This window comes from Dendrobates tinctorius, unplaced genomic scaffold, assembly GCF_039654945.1.
Source record: "Dendrobates tinctorius isolate UK_male_01 unplaced genomic scaffold, ASM3965494v1 ptg000183l, whole genome shotgun sequence".
Classification (NCBI taxonomy): domain Eukaryota; kingdom Metazoa; phylum Chordata; class Amphibia; order Anura; family Dendrobatidae; genus Dendrobates; species Dendrobates tinctorius.
Window position 1 is genome coordinate 8,542,536 of NW_027361850.1, and position 14,596 is coordinate 8,557,131.

At 43.3% G+C, this 14,596-nt stretch overlaps 1 protein-coding gene across 6 annotated transcripts in view; it reads left to right on the forward strand.

Moving 5' to 3' along the window:
* S100PBP (S100P binding protein) overlaps nucleotides 1-14,596 on the forward strand; it is an 84,692-nt gene that overhangs the window by 31,324 nt on the left and 38,772 nt on the right. For all 6 annotated transcript variants that reach the window (XR_012221466.1, XR_012221465.1, XM_073552009.1 and 3 more), the window contains exon 2: nucleotides 2,123-3,500. Coding sequence is in view for 4 of the 6 variants with exons in the window: in XM_073552009.1 (XP_073408110.1) it covers nucleotides 2,145-3,500 (1,356 nt within the window). In the remaining 2 variants the exon portion in view is untranslated. The remainder of the gene's footprint in view (nucleotides 1-2,122; nucleotides 3,501-14,596) is intronic.

Here is a 14,596-nt window from a genome sequence, read left to right on the forward strand (position 1 = left end):
GTTGTTGAGAGTCTTGCTATAGTCCTGCAGCACGGGGATCCTGTATACAAGTTCAGGCTAAGTCCAGCCAAGTTCCTGTAACTTCCAGACACACTCACCATGTGCCAAACACCAACCTCCATTACATAGCCCATAACCCCTCCTACAAGTGAGGTAAACATCAAACGGGCTGATCACGTGACCATGACATCATCGCAGGTCCTGTCTTTAGGGAAAAACCCGGCCAAACATTAACCTGCTGGGAGAAATGTATCTCCCATCCAGTAAAACACCCTTAAGGCTGTGTGCACACGCTGCGGTTCCGGCCGCTGCGGACCCGCAGCAGTTTTTGCTGCGGTGTACAGTACCATGATTCCCTATGGGAATCAAAAACCGCAATGCAGATGGTGCGGAATTTTCCGCGCGGATTATCTGCGGTTTTCAATCCGCAGAAAGAATTGACATGTCAATTCTTTCTGCGGATTCCCCTGCGGTTTGCCATCTCCTCCATTGGTGAGATGAAAAACCGCAGGGCAAAACCGCAGAGCAATCCGCAGGTAAAACCGCAGGTATTTTGACCTGCGGATTTTACAAAATCCGTGCTGATGAATCCGCACCTAATCCGCAGCGTGTGCACACAGCCTTACTGTATCACAGTGTGAAAAAATATCTGATGCAATAGACCACCTACAATGTGTGTACTTTTTTAATGGAGCCAATGAAAACTTTTCATAGAAAAATGAACTGTACCTTTTTAGTGTAATATATATTTTTTTACCATTAAAAATGTCATATGGATATCCCAAAAAAAATTACGGCCTACCATACAGATAAAAAAACAATATATATTTTTTTTTAAATCGTTCATATGAACCCACCCTGACGGACGCTTGTTTGTAGCTCTCTTTGTTCGTTCTCTCCCTGTAGCCTTGTGTGGCTAGATAGGTGTCTGTGGACCTGTCTTTGTAAAATGCGATCAGGTCCAGTAAGTTGGGGAGATGAGCATAACCATTTAAAGGGTCTATCAAGTTCAGAAATTTTTAAAACCGCAAACTTCATGTTTGATTCTTCTGAAATATTTGGCAGCTCATGTACATCTTTTTTTTGCAACATGTTTTTTTTTTCCAAGCCTGTTGGACTATTGGCAGCAAGACTTTTGATGGTTCTGTGATTACAATCCAATGTTATAGCAATTTCAAGAGTGCTGCATCCCTTTAAGATTTTCAACAATTTTTATGAATTTTCTGAGTCAGATAAATCTATTTTTTGGCCCATTTTTCCTTAGTAAAAACAAGCTAATAATTTTGCACACCTTGATAAAGGGCATTAATAGTCTTAGGCCTCACTCCCATTATTACACAAATACACGTCACCTAGAATCATAGAATGGTAGAGTTGGAAGGGACCATCTGGTCCAACCCCCTGCTCCAAGCAGGATTCACTAAATCATCCCAGACAGATGAACAGAACTGATCTGCTTCATCCAATAAGCATTCAAGGTTATATACAGGTGCTTCTCACAAAATTAGAATATCAAAAATTTAATTTATTTCAGTTCTTCAATACAAGAGAAACTCGTATAGAGTTCACTCAACTTTCCACTAATATGCTTGGATACAGCACTCTGTGAACAGCCAGCTTCTTTAGCAATGACCTTACCCTCCTTGTTGAGTGTGTCAATGACTGCCTACTGGACATCTGTCAAGTCAGCAGTCTTCCCCATGATTGTGGAGCCTACTGAAACAGACTAGGGGACCTTCTTAAACACTTAGGAAGCCTTTGCAGGTGTTTTTTTGTTAATTCTTATTACTGAGATAATGACTTTTGGATTTTCATTGGCTGTAAGCCATAATCATCAACATTAACAGAAATAAACGCTTGAAATAGATCACTCTGTTTGTAATAACTATATATAATGAGTTTCACTTTTGTATTGAAGGACTGAAATTCACTTTTTGATATTCTATTTTTGTGAGAAGCACCTGTAGCTTGGAGTTTGAAAATCTACATAAAAAATAAGGTCAAAATAGTCGCCTAATAATTCTGCACATAGTGTATTGAAATATGTTTATATAAAATGTGATTTCTTTAGTTGTTAGTCTTTTAGTGTTGTACTATTAATAAAATTGCCTTTTTTTTGCAGAACATCTTGAAGAGCCTGACCTATGAATGTAGTCAGTAATCCGTCCTTGCCAGGAGTATGCTCTGAGCGACAAGTGTTGTTGTGCCCAACAGACAGGAAAGACCCTTTTCCAGGAACTATGGAAGAGATAAAAACCAGTATTGTTAATAATCTAGCAACTGGGTCTAAGCGTGAAAGAGATGAAGCTACAGTACTCACCCCATGTGCCAAGAGATCACGTCATGATGCCTTTAGTTGTAGCACACCTTCACATGCTTTTGGCCGTACTTCAGCCACTCTGCACCTACAATTTTCATCCTTTCATTCAGAAAGTGAAAATACAGTGGAAGATGATGAGTTGGATGATTCTTTATTGGAACCTATAGGTGATGAGGATGATGAGGATGACTTTGACCCTTCTACTTTAACTTCAGAACAAGCAGACAGCTGGCTGCAGGATAATCCCGACCCTTGCCATGCTGCTGATCCCCCAGAAACCTGTAATAAGGTGACTACATGTGTGGACCCATTTAGACCTTCAGAAAGTCAAGGTGAGAATAGTGGAGCTTCCCTTTACACAACACTGGATGCTTTGGATGTTTCTTACACTTTGACTGAAGAACCAGAGAGTGAGGGAGACAACTATGCTGCAATGCCTCCCTCACCCTGCCAGTCAGCCTTAGACCGAGTAGATGTTAATGAACCAATCCAGTCTAGTGTTTGTAATGTGAAATCTCCAATTGAGCTCCCTACAGCTAAAACAGTGGTGAACAGTGACCTGTCAACACCATTGTTGGACATAAAGGGAGTCTCTTCTCACGCTTTCAATTCGTTTTCTCCAAAATGTCTTCGGCAGACTTTGCCTAGGGGTGATTCTGCACTGGATCGAAGTGAGGTCCTGGACTTTCCATTTGATTGTGACATTGACAATGTCTTGACAATAAGTCTTGGGTCTCCCTTCTCATCAGATGAAGACAATGGTGCTGAATTGGCTGCCATCACCACTAAGGGTAAGAGTTCTAAAATATTAGACTCTACATTACCTCCTACTCAGGATTCACAGTTTAATCAGGTTTCAACTACCAATGCGGCATGCAACAGTATTTCAGATGCAGCACAGCATTACTCCCCACTTTCCCTTGACACAGCAGACTTGTCAAAGGATCCTCATTATCCTCACACTGCTGAACCAGAGCCCTCAAAAGTGCCTTCCACAAGTTCCTCTGTAGTTTCTGTTGAGACAAAACTCAGCATTGCATCGTTGGAAACTGTAAAAACTGTAGAGTTTGAAAAGCCTTCAGAGGATAAAGAAAATAAAGACGTGCAAAATGATCATCAGTCTACTACAAGCCCAAAAGATCCAAGTGCTACTCCAACTGCAAATGGCATTCAATCCAAGGTAGGCTTCTTACCATTATATTGGGGAAGTTCTGTGAGAATAGTACAAAATTGAAGGGGTTTTATGCAAAGAACACGGGAGTTCCTGCATCTATCAGTTCTTCTTTTACTGTTATAAAAATGAGTTCACGTCACACAGAGAGATGTTTGTAATAAATAACTAGATAATTGATAGAGAAATATTTGGACAGTGGCCAAATTTTCATGATTTGGGCTCTACATGCCACTTTTTTTATTTAAAATAAAACATCTGAGATGCAATTGAAGTGTAGACTTTCAGGTTTAATTAGAGGATTGAACAAAAATATCCTGTGATACGTTGGAGTATTGCAACCATTTTCCTATAAAGCCTCATTACAGGGGCTTAAAAGTAATAGGACAAATTTGCTTTACCATATATAAAATGTTCAATTTTAAGGCAATGACTGCCTGAAGTCTGGAAGCCATGGACGTCATGAAATACTGGGTTTCCTCCGTTGTGATGCTTTTCCAGGCCTTCACTGCAGTTGATTTCAGTAGCTTGTAATCTATTTAATGCCGTAATTTAAGCTGTTTTCTAATATACTTGCTGTAAAAATTTTCCAGTCACCCATAACAGCACCAACGGGAGAGAGGAAATCCGCACTTCAAGGATAGGAAATCTTCAAGATAAAAGGGTGGCTCGCTCCTCTCTCCGCCTCAGTGGTTTCCTGTCTTTGATGGGGGAGCATTTACCTGCAAGTCGGCGGCAGAAGAAAGACGAAACAAGTCCCAGACCTGGACTGGTTGGTTGCGGCAGGGCACCGTCTCAGCTGGTGCTGGAGTTACTGGAAGCTCCGCGGGGGGCCCAATGGGGTCTCGGTCGTGCGAGAATCTGCGGGTCTATCACCGCATGGTTAGCCGGCAGCCTTGCGCCTCAGAAACCGGAAGTCGCGCTCTATTGACGCAGCCAGGACCTTTCACCCGGAGCACTTCTGGAGTTGGGTACCAGAAGCTGCAGGAGACATCGGCCAGCAGATCCCCTGCAAGCACAATATTTAAGGGTAAATCGCCGGCCAAGCTGGGGCAACAGTGCAGTGATGGATCCACAGCAGCAGCATTTGGAGCCAGAGCAGCTGCAGCAACGCCAGATGTGATCGCACCAGGATAGGCGTTCCGGATGCTCCAGTGGGGCACACAGGTCCAAAGAATCTAGGACAAGTCGGCACAGCTCTACCAGGATGGAAGATTCCGCCGTCCCTAAAGGAGACCTTTCGGACGACATCCTGCCTCCTGTTCCGGTACCATTCAATTTCTTTTGAGTGGTGAGTAAGCTATGAGAATTCCATTTTAATAATGATTATCTCTCTTTCTCTGTCTAGCCTTTCTGGTAGTATTCCCCCCCCTAGAAAAAATGTGCAGGGAAATCGAAGCGTAGAGCCTTCGCTCTGTGCGGGCAGAATCTGGCTAATAGATGGCCCTAAAAACTTATGCAGGTGTGTTTTATTGACTCAGTGGCTAATGAGACCCCAGACTTCTCTTCCACCTTAAGAACCCTCATGAGAGCATAGGTGGAGAACTTAAGGTCCCAATTCATCTCAGGGGAAACGCCATGTAGGGATCTGGCTGAAGTGTCTCCCACGTCGTCAACTGCATATTCGGACGAGGGGGTTCTGCGAGATACTTCAGCATCATCCTCACCAGAAAGCGACTTGGGCTATTGGTTCCTCCTACAAGAGGTAGACCATTTAGTTAAGGCTGTAAGGTTCACAATGGGACTGGTCGACAAGAAGGCCAAAAAAGTCTATCCAAGATATCATCTTTGGCATCTTGGACAAGAAAAGACGTAAATCCTTTCCTATGAATGGGAAATTGCTAAGTCTCATTAGTAAGGAATGGGATAAGCCAGCTAGGAAGGGCCCTCTGCCATCCTCCTTTAAAAGGAAGTACCCCTTTGAGGAAGAAGCCACCTCGTCCTGGCGTAAAGCACCCAAATAGGATGTCGCCATATCCAAGGCCTCAAAAAGTTCATCCCTCCCCTTTGAAGAGCCGCTTGATAGGAAGGTTGACCCCTTTCTTAAAGCTATGTGGGAGTCATCGGCAGGGTGCTGAGGCCAGCCATTGCGTCTCCCTGCACAGCAAGGTCCCTCAAAGTCTGGCTCAATAGATTGGAAGACCAGCTGAGCGATAATTCGTCCAGAGACTCCATTCTGACCAAGCTCCCAGTAATAAAGGGGGCGGTGGCCTTCTTGGCGGAGGCATCGGCTGACTCAGCCAGACTGGCCGCTAGATCTGCCGCGTTATCTAATGCAGGCCGCAGAGCAGTCTGGTTAAAGGGTTGCCAAAGGGATGTACAGGCAAAAGGGAAACTGTGTTCTCTCCCCTGTGAAGGCCAATACTTATTTTGCTCAGCTTTGGATGATATCTTAGAAAATGCTGGCGATAAGAAGAGTTTTCCTAAAACATCCCTTCTCAGCCTTCAGGCAGTCCTTTCGGAGGAAGAGATACAGCCGAAAGAGTACATAGGAGTTGGGAGGATAAACCAAGGAAGGGCAAGGGGTTCCTGTTTGGTAATTCTTCCCAAAGTGTTAGAAAGCCCTCCAAATGACTCCCTACCCCAGATGGGATGAAGGCTCTCCCTCTTCCTTCCAGCCTGGGAGAAAATATCATACAGCCCTTGGATTCTCAACCTGGTGTGGGCAGGGTTGAAGCTGGAGTTCAGGAGACATCCACCAAACAGGTTCATCGTGACGGCCCCACGAGCGTCCAGCTCGGAGCAAATGGCACTAGAATCAGAGGTACAGTGCCTTGTGAAAGTATTCGGCCCCCTGGAACTTTTCAACTTTTTCCCACATATCATGCTTCAAACGTAAAGATAACAAATGTATATTTTTGGTGAAGAATCAACAACAAGTGGGACACAAATGTGACGTTGAATGAAATTTATTGGTTATTTTACATTTTTGTGGAAATTCAAAAACTGAAAAGTGGGGCGGGCAATATTATTCGGTCCCTTTAACTTAATACTTTGTTGCGCCATCTTTTGTTGTGATTACAGCTGCAAGTCGCTTGGGGTATGTCTCTATCAGTTTTGTACATCGAGAGACTGAAATTCTTGCCCATTCTTCCTTGGCAAACAGCTCGAGCTCAGTGAGGTTTGATGGAGATCGTTTGTGAACAGCAGTTTTCAGCTCTTTCCACAGATTCTCGATTGGATTCAGGTCTGGACTTTGACTTGGCCATTCTAACACCTGGATACGTTTGTGAACCATTCCATTGTAGATTTTGCTTTATGTTTCGGATCATTGTCTTGTTGGAAGACAAATCTCCGTCCCAGTCTCAGGTCTTTTGCAGACTCCAACAGGTTTTCTTCAAGAATGGTCCTGTATTTGGGTCCATCCATCTTCCCATCAATTTTAACCATCTTTCTTGTCCCTGCTGAAGAAAATCAGGCCCAAACCATGATGCTGCCACCACCATGTTTGACAGTGGGGATGGTGTGTTCAGGATAATGAGCTGTGTTGCCTTTACGCCAAACATATCATTTGGCATTGTTGCCAAAAAGTTTGAGTTTGGTTTCATCTGACCAGAGCACCTTCTTCCACATGTGTGGTGTGTCTCCCAGGTGGCTTGTTGCAAACTTTAAACAACACTTTTTATTGATATCTTTGAGAAATGGCTTTCTTCTTGCCACTCTTCCATAAAGGCCAGATTTGTGCAGTGTACGACTGATTGTTGTCCTATGGACAGACTGTCCCACCTCAGCTGTAGATCTCTGCAGTTCATCCAGAGTGATCATGGGCCTCTTGGCTGCATCTCTGATCAGTCTTCTCCTTGTTTGAGATGAAAGTTTAGAGGGACAGCAGGGTCTTGGTAGATTTGCAGTGGTATGAAACTCCTTCCATTTCAATAAAATCGCTTGCACAGTGCTCCTCCTGCAGCAGTTCTCAGGAAGATCAGGCCGGACCGTGCAAGAGTAGTACTCTTAGCCCCTTTTTGGCCCAAGAGGCCGTGGTTCTTTTGGCTGAGAACATGTCAGTCATGGAACTGTGGGTCCTTCCAGAGATCCCGGGACCCGTATTCCATCCTCAGGTGATCGAGCTGCACTTAACAGCCTGGAACTTGAGAGGTGAGTGCTAGAGGGTAAGGGGTTTTCTTCCAACTTGGTCTCTACCTTGCTAGCTAGTAGAAAGCCGATCCCTACTAGAATTTATGGTAGGACCTTGAAATAATTCTTGTAATCTACAGGGTGTACTCTGGAAGGAAAGGTGCCCCTAAAAGAGAATCTGGAGTTCCTTCAGAAGGGGCGAGAACAAGGCCTGGCGATTAGTACCTTGAAAGTTTGGGTATTGGCCTTAGGGGCTCTGTATAATTACAACCTTGCAGGTAATCAGTGGGTGGTCAGGTTTATTAAGGCATGTGGTAGATCCAGACCAGTCCCAGTCCCAATCTGACCACAAAGAATGGCTATGTACACTTCAGAATTCATCCAACTGCTTCTGTTATTATTCACATTATCAATAAACACTAGTGACCCAGTGCCATTGGAAGTCATGCATGTCCATGCCATCACACTGCCTCCATCATGTTTTACAGAGGATGTGGTGTGCTTTTGATCAAGTTCCAAGCCTTCGCCATACCTTCTTCTTCCCATCATTCTGGTACAGGTTGATCTTAGTGTCGTCTGTCCAAAAAATTATTTTCTGGAACTGGGCCGGCTTCTTTAGATGTTTTTTTTTTTTTTGGCAAAGTCTAATCAGGCCTTTCTACTTTTAAGGCTGATTGTTAGTTTGCACTTGGTGGTGAACTCTATGTATTTGCTCTCATGAAGTCTCCTCTTCCTGGAGAGTGTTCTTATCTGAAGCCATCCACCACTGTTTTATTCTGTGGATGTCCAGGCATTTTTTAGTTCCCAAGTATGATCTCTTAGCAGAATGAACAAATTGTTGATTTGGCCACTTCTATCATTTCTATCTCTCTGATGGATTTCTTCTTTCTTTTCATCTAAGGATGGTCTGTTTCTCTTAAATTGAGAGCTCCTTTGATCTCATGTTGTGGGTTCACCGCAACAGCTTCCAAATGCAAATGCCACACCTGGAATCAGCTCCAGGCCTTTTAACTGATAATTGATGGATTAACGAGGGAATAACCCATGCAGACAAAGAGCTTTTGAAATAATTGTCCAATTACTTTTGGATAGCTACATATTAAACCATTACTCCAATTAGGATGTGAATACCCTCAAATTATAGCTGAGAGTCTGCACTTTTAGCATGTATTTTTTATATAACTGTATTTTAGTTTGCTGCTGTGGTACTGAAGCACGGTTCTCCTAAGGTGAATAAAATGACCTGCAGTACCAGGCATAGCCACCTTTTACAAGCTATCGTTAATGTGTAAAAACATATAGGATTCTTTTGTACACTACTAGCGCTGCTGACCATTCATTATGCTGGGTGCCTGCTGATCAGACATGACCTCCCTCTCCATAGATCCCTAAATATCCTAAGGCCAATTAGCATCTAGTGTATCCTGTAGTCAAAAACCAACATATGCCACTATTGTCATATGACTAATAGACAATTGCATTTACAAGTAATTGTGTCCAGAGCTGTCAACAAAGTCTGTACTATGAGGCTGCCCAGTAATCAGTCACCCTGTACATATTTTGCTAGCATTTGCAAGAAAAAATAATTTCTGTCCTTGGAAATTGAGACAGTAGCTACAGATATCTGCTGTAGACAGACTAAGCGGTGAATTTCATCACTTGGCCAAATGCCCGTACCAGCAGTGTTGGTGAATAGAGTTTGCAGCATGTAGGAGGATTTTTTTTTTCCAAGGCCAGAAATGATGTCAGTATTCAGCTGTTATAGTATTATACATGGATTTTTAAGTAAAGGTATCCTGTTTAAGTGTGCTTTATTAGATGGGCATAAGGGATGCTGCATGGCAGTTGAATATGAGATGCAGTCCTTTTACCCCAGGAGTTTTCTTCTGTACAGTACTCTGTGATTTGGCATTGCAAGGTCTTAAGGCCCCATCACACACAGCGATCTAGCTAGCGAGATCTCTGATTTTGTGACGCCACAGCGATCTCGCCAGCGAGATCGTTGTATGTGACTGGGATCAGAGACCAGCGCCCCTGCTGATTATCGCTGATCGTGCTCGATCGGCCTGGGCCGTTTTTCGATCGCTGGTCTCCCGCTGGCCAGCACGCATCGCTGCGTGTGGCAGCGAGAGACCAGCGATCAGCGACACTGGTTTCTAATGTAAACACCGGGTATCCAGGAGCTGCCGCTCCTGGATACCCGCTGTTTACCTTGGAAACCGGTGTACACGCTGGTTTCCAAGGTAAACAGCGGGTATCCAGGAGTCGCGCAGCTCTTAGATACCTGATGTTTACCTTGGAAACCAGCGTGTACGCCGGTTTCCAAGGTAAACAGCGGGTATCCAGGAGCCGCGGCTCCTCGATACCCAATGTTTACATTAGAAACCAACGTCGCTGGTCCTGATCACTGGAGGGGCTGTCTTGTGACAGGCTGATCGCTGGTGAGCTAACTATGTCCCAGCGATCCCATCATGTCGGATCGTTGGTGGAATCGCTGGGACATCGTTGTGTGTAACGGGGGCTTTAGCCTTACAGCATGTTCACATGTTGCGTATTTACAGTGTATTTTGTTGCAAGTGTGTCCACTTTTCCATTCATTTGAAACGACCCCATTCAAATAAATTTTCACATACAGAAAAATCTGCAGTGTGAGAATTCACCCTTAGGTGTGGATATCATAATGAGCAGCAGTTCAGATATCTTCCAACTGACCATAGCGTTCTAATTCCCAATTGAGGGGTTGGCCTGACCAAACAAATTACGGTAATAATTGGACAAATCTCCATAATGATTCTGCAGACAAGTCTTCAGTAGAGCTGGACAATTAATCACAGTAACTCGTTTGAGTTGCTCCTCGATTCTGACTTTAAAACAAAAGGCAAAAATTTGATATATGCCACTGACCCCTAGAACTAGGTGCTGCCGAGCTTTTCAATTTAAGCAAGGCCAAATTAAATGTACTCGAACTGGAAAGTGCCCAGGAGAGAATTGGCTAAAGGTGCGGTGAGCGGGGCATGTATTGTGCTGTGTAAGTCGCAGGAGCTGCCTCCCATTACCCACATTTTACTGCTTAAAATTTGTAGCACGTCATCTCCCCGTGTCTTCTGATATATGATTAAAATTATGTAAAATAGAAGAGAAGCGACCCTCTCCACACCTCACTAAGTTATAGTCCATTCTTGGATTCTCTTTTGTGTCCCCTCTGTTCGCTTAGATCAGAGTTAGTCCTTCCGCCCCCTTTTGTCCTGTTTATATGTATCCCAGTGAAAGATGAACTCATTGGTACCTATCTATTGTGAAATCATTCTGAACCTTGAGAAATCCACGTTTTTAATGGTAAATGCGTAGTAGAACGCTGAAGCCTTTGCCCTCCTAAAGTCGCATTAGTGCGCACAAGTGAGCAGACCTCTGATCTGCCCAGGCGCACAGTTTCTGACCACAACATAATTATTATAGGAAGGTGCAATAACGATAAGTGAGGAAAAACCAGATGGATGACATTAAAAAATATATCTTTATTAGTTACCAATAAAATAAAGCGCATATTAAAAAGATAGGGCTGAAGGAATGGTCTCCAATAATGGGGTGGAAAGCAGCAAATAGTACAAAGGAATGCACTGTGGGCCAGTAGGATTTTAAAAATGCAGTGAACAAGGCACAGTTTCTGACGTCAGATAGAAAAATATTCTGAATTGAGAGTCCTCAGTGGTTGATACCTTTTAATGGCTAACTGAACGTCAGATATTCATCAGCTATCGGTCAGCAGAGGGAGGCGGCACGAATGTTATTGAGCCAAAGAGGCAGAGCTTCCATATTAGCAGTCTCTTGTACTCTGCACTTAACTCATTTGCATACCACTAAATATGTGCATTCCTCAAAATTCAGGCACTGGTTTGACCATATATAGGTCCGTTATGGCAATCTGCCAACAACAGGGAGGGACAGTTTGTCAGGCGTCACAATGGAAGAATAACGGAGACCACTAATAGGTGATTCTCAGCAAGATTCCCACTGTGAGTGGGTCAAGCATTTTTCTATTTATAGGTAAATTAGGGGGTTTCCAAAGTAGTCGCACCTCCCCCCCGCATAGCCACTTTATTGGTTAATACACACATTTCTTACTAGATACACCCAATATGCAAACTATAGGCTTGTAAATTATCCAATCCCTTAACGTATTCTGCTTATCATCACACATAAGATTATAGTTGCAGGCAGCTATCATCTGAAGTCCAGTTTATGCAAGATCATGTTGTTTTCCAAGGCCATCTTAGACATTCTTATGTTTCAGTAGAAATTCATCTTGAGCAAAGGAAAGGTTTATTTCCAATTCAAACATCGCACAATATAGAATCTTTTCCCCCACAGCTCCCAACAAGTTCATCTTTTACTGGGCTGCATGGGCATATAAAGTTTTATGGGCATCAAAGTTACTGACCGGTTCCCTTTTAAAGAGGTACTCCCATCTCCAAGATCCTATCCCAATATATAGTAGGTGTAATAATAATAGTAGTATAGTTTTTCTGATTCGCCATGTCTTTTTCCTCATGTGCAGGTATTGAAAGACCTTAAGTATCCATAGTTACGACCACTAGCAACTCGCCAACTAACCGTCACTATATCTTTGTTCATAACCATGGATACCTAAGGCCCTGCAATGCACTGCACATGAGGATAGAGACAGAGCGAATCAGAAAAACTATACTACATTAGTAATTGAAGGTATGTGCTAATATTATTATTGCACGTACTACATACTGTATATACTCGAGAATAAGCTGACCCGAGTATAAGCCGAGGCACCTAATTTTACCACGAAAAACTGGGTAAGCTTATTGACTCGAGTATAAGCCGGTTATGCATTGTCCCCTCATCCCCCCCCCATTGCTGTCCTTCTATGCATGGCTCCTTATCCCCTATCCTTGCATGCATGGCTCTCCAGTCCCTGTCCTTGTAAGCATGGCTTTCCCCATCCCTATCCTTGTATGCATGGCTCCCCCATCGCTGTCCTTGTTTGCATGGCTCCTTATCCCCTATCCTTATATGCATGTTTCCTATTTAAAAAAAGAACATCCTACTCACCTGCCTGTGCGCCCTATATGCATCTCGTTACGGCGCCAGCAGCTCTTCCTGCCGAGCGATCACGTGGCCCCACTCTTTAAGGTAATGAGCCTATGGGAGTGGAGAGGCATGCATATTCATTAACTTAATGACTGGGGCCACGTGATCCCTCTGCAGGAAGTGCTGCTGGTGCCGGAACGAAAGAGATGCAGCCAGGGTGCACAGGAACGTGAGTAGGATGTGTGCTGGAAGCCGGCGGCTTCGGGTGTCACTGTGCGCGCGATAAGATAAATAAATATTAATTTCTCTTTAGCAGCAGGCACAGTTACAGCCGCAGATTTCTGTGGCTAGACCTCAGCATAGCAGTGCATGCAAGTTGACCCAGGAATCTCACAGAACTGGAAAAAATTTTCCATGGAAGAATGTAACCATGGATACCTAAGGCCCTAAAACAAGAATTGAAAGACTCTTGTCTGGCTACGGAAAGTATTTAAAAGCTGGGATACTTGCAAAAGTATGTGCTACTAGGTACTAACCATGCAGGGTGCCCACAATTTTGCATCAACCTGTTTTCCTTTATTTTTAAAATGGAAAAGATGACCTATAATAAAATACAAAGGAAATGTCATCTTTAACTTTAAGCCTTTTAGAGATCATGTCATCTTCAAATTGCGTTACTGTTCACAATAGCAGTCATTTTATGCAAGGGGTGACCAAACTTTTACAAGCCACTGTATTTCTGGGCTATTATTGGAGTTGTCAGTCGCAACCCTTTCAGATGAGCAACTCTAGAACTCCCTTCTCATCTGTACCTTTAAATGTTGCCTTGTCTCTCTCTCCCACCCCTCTCCCTTTTTTTTTCCTGCTAGTTTTGCCAAAAGGTGTACAGTGTGACTGGAAAGTTACTAGCATAACACAATGTTATTTCTGCAGTCACACTTAAAGGGAACCTGTCACCAGTTTTTTCTCGTAAACTATGCCCATCACCTTTTAAGGTCATAAGAATGAGGATCCTGCAACCCCTCCATATCATCAGCCGTGCCCCTGCATATCACAGAAAGTGTTTTTATACTTGTCCCGCGCTGCATGTAAATTACGCGGTTCAGTCCAATGGGTCTTTCCAGATTTGTGATCAGTGCCGCCCGATCCCTTCAATTCAGACACCGCCTCTTCTAACTTGATGTAAGTGAATGACTTCTCTCCATCATCCACATAGTGGCCAAAGTTTTGCACCTGTGATCTAAAAGGTAATGGGCATAGTTTTATAAGCAAAAAAACTGGTGACGGGTTCCCTTTATGACTAAATTCCTGAGAAGTGTGCAGAAACAGCAATCGACAACTGTAGAACTCAGTATTAAGAATACGATCTATAGCCTTCTGCAAGAACTGGTTCCAAATGCCTTTGATATATGAATATCAAGTACAGTGCTGTGCAAAGTAATTGGGAAAAAGCATTTTTTTAAGTAAAATCGTAAGTTGGTTACCAGCCAGTGATTCAAACCAGTTTTAACTGCTTTTGAACAGGCACTCACACCTGTTCAAAGCAGTTAAAACTGATTTGAATCACTGACTGGTAACCAACTTACAATTTCACTTAAAAAAAAAATGCTTTGTCCCAATTAATTTGCACAACACTGTATGTTAGCCACACCCCATATTATCTATATAAAATTGATTAAACTGTATTAGCGCCAGACATTCCTACTACCATCTTCATAGAAAAAATTCTCCTCTTACGATTTTCATGTTGGAAAAGTGCACGTCTACCAGGGGCATGGAGTGATGTTCACATCTTCTCTTTCAATATAGAGCAGTACATTTGTGAATTCATGATACCATCAAATAAATCTAGCTCCTCGACACCAGCAGCATTCATGCAGCCCCACATAAGGTCACTGCCACCACCATGTCTTTTATTGAAATATATTAAAACCATAGACATACAAGAACACCACGCAAGCTTATTTGCT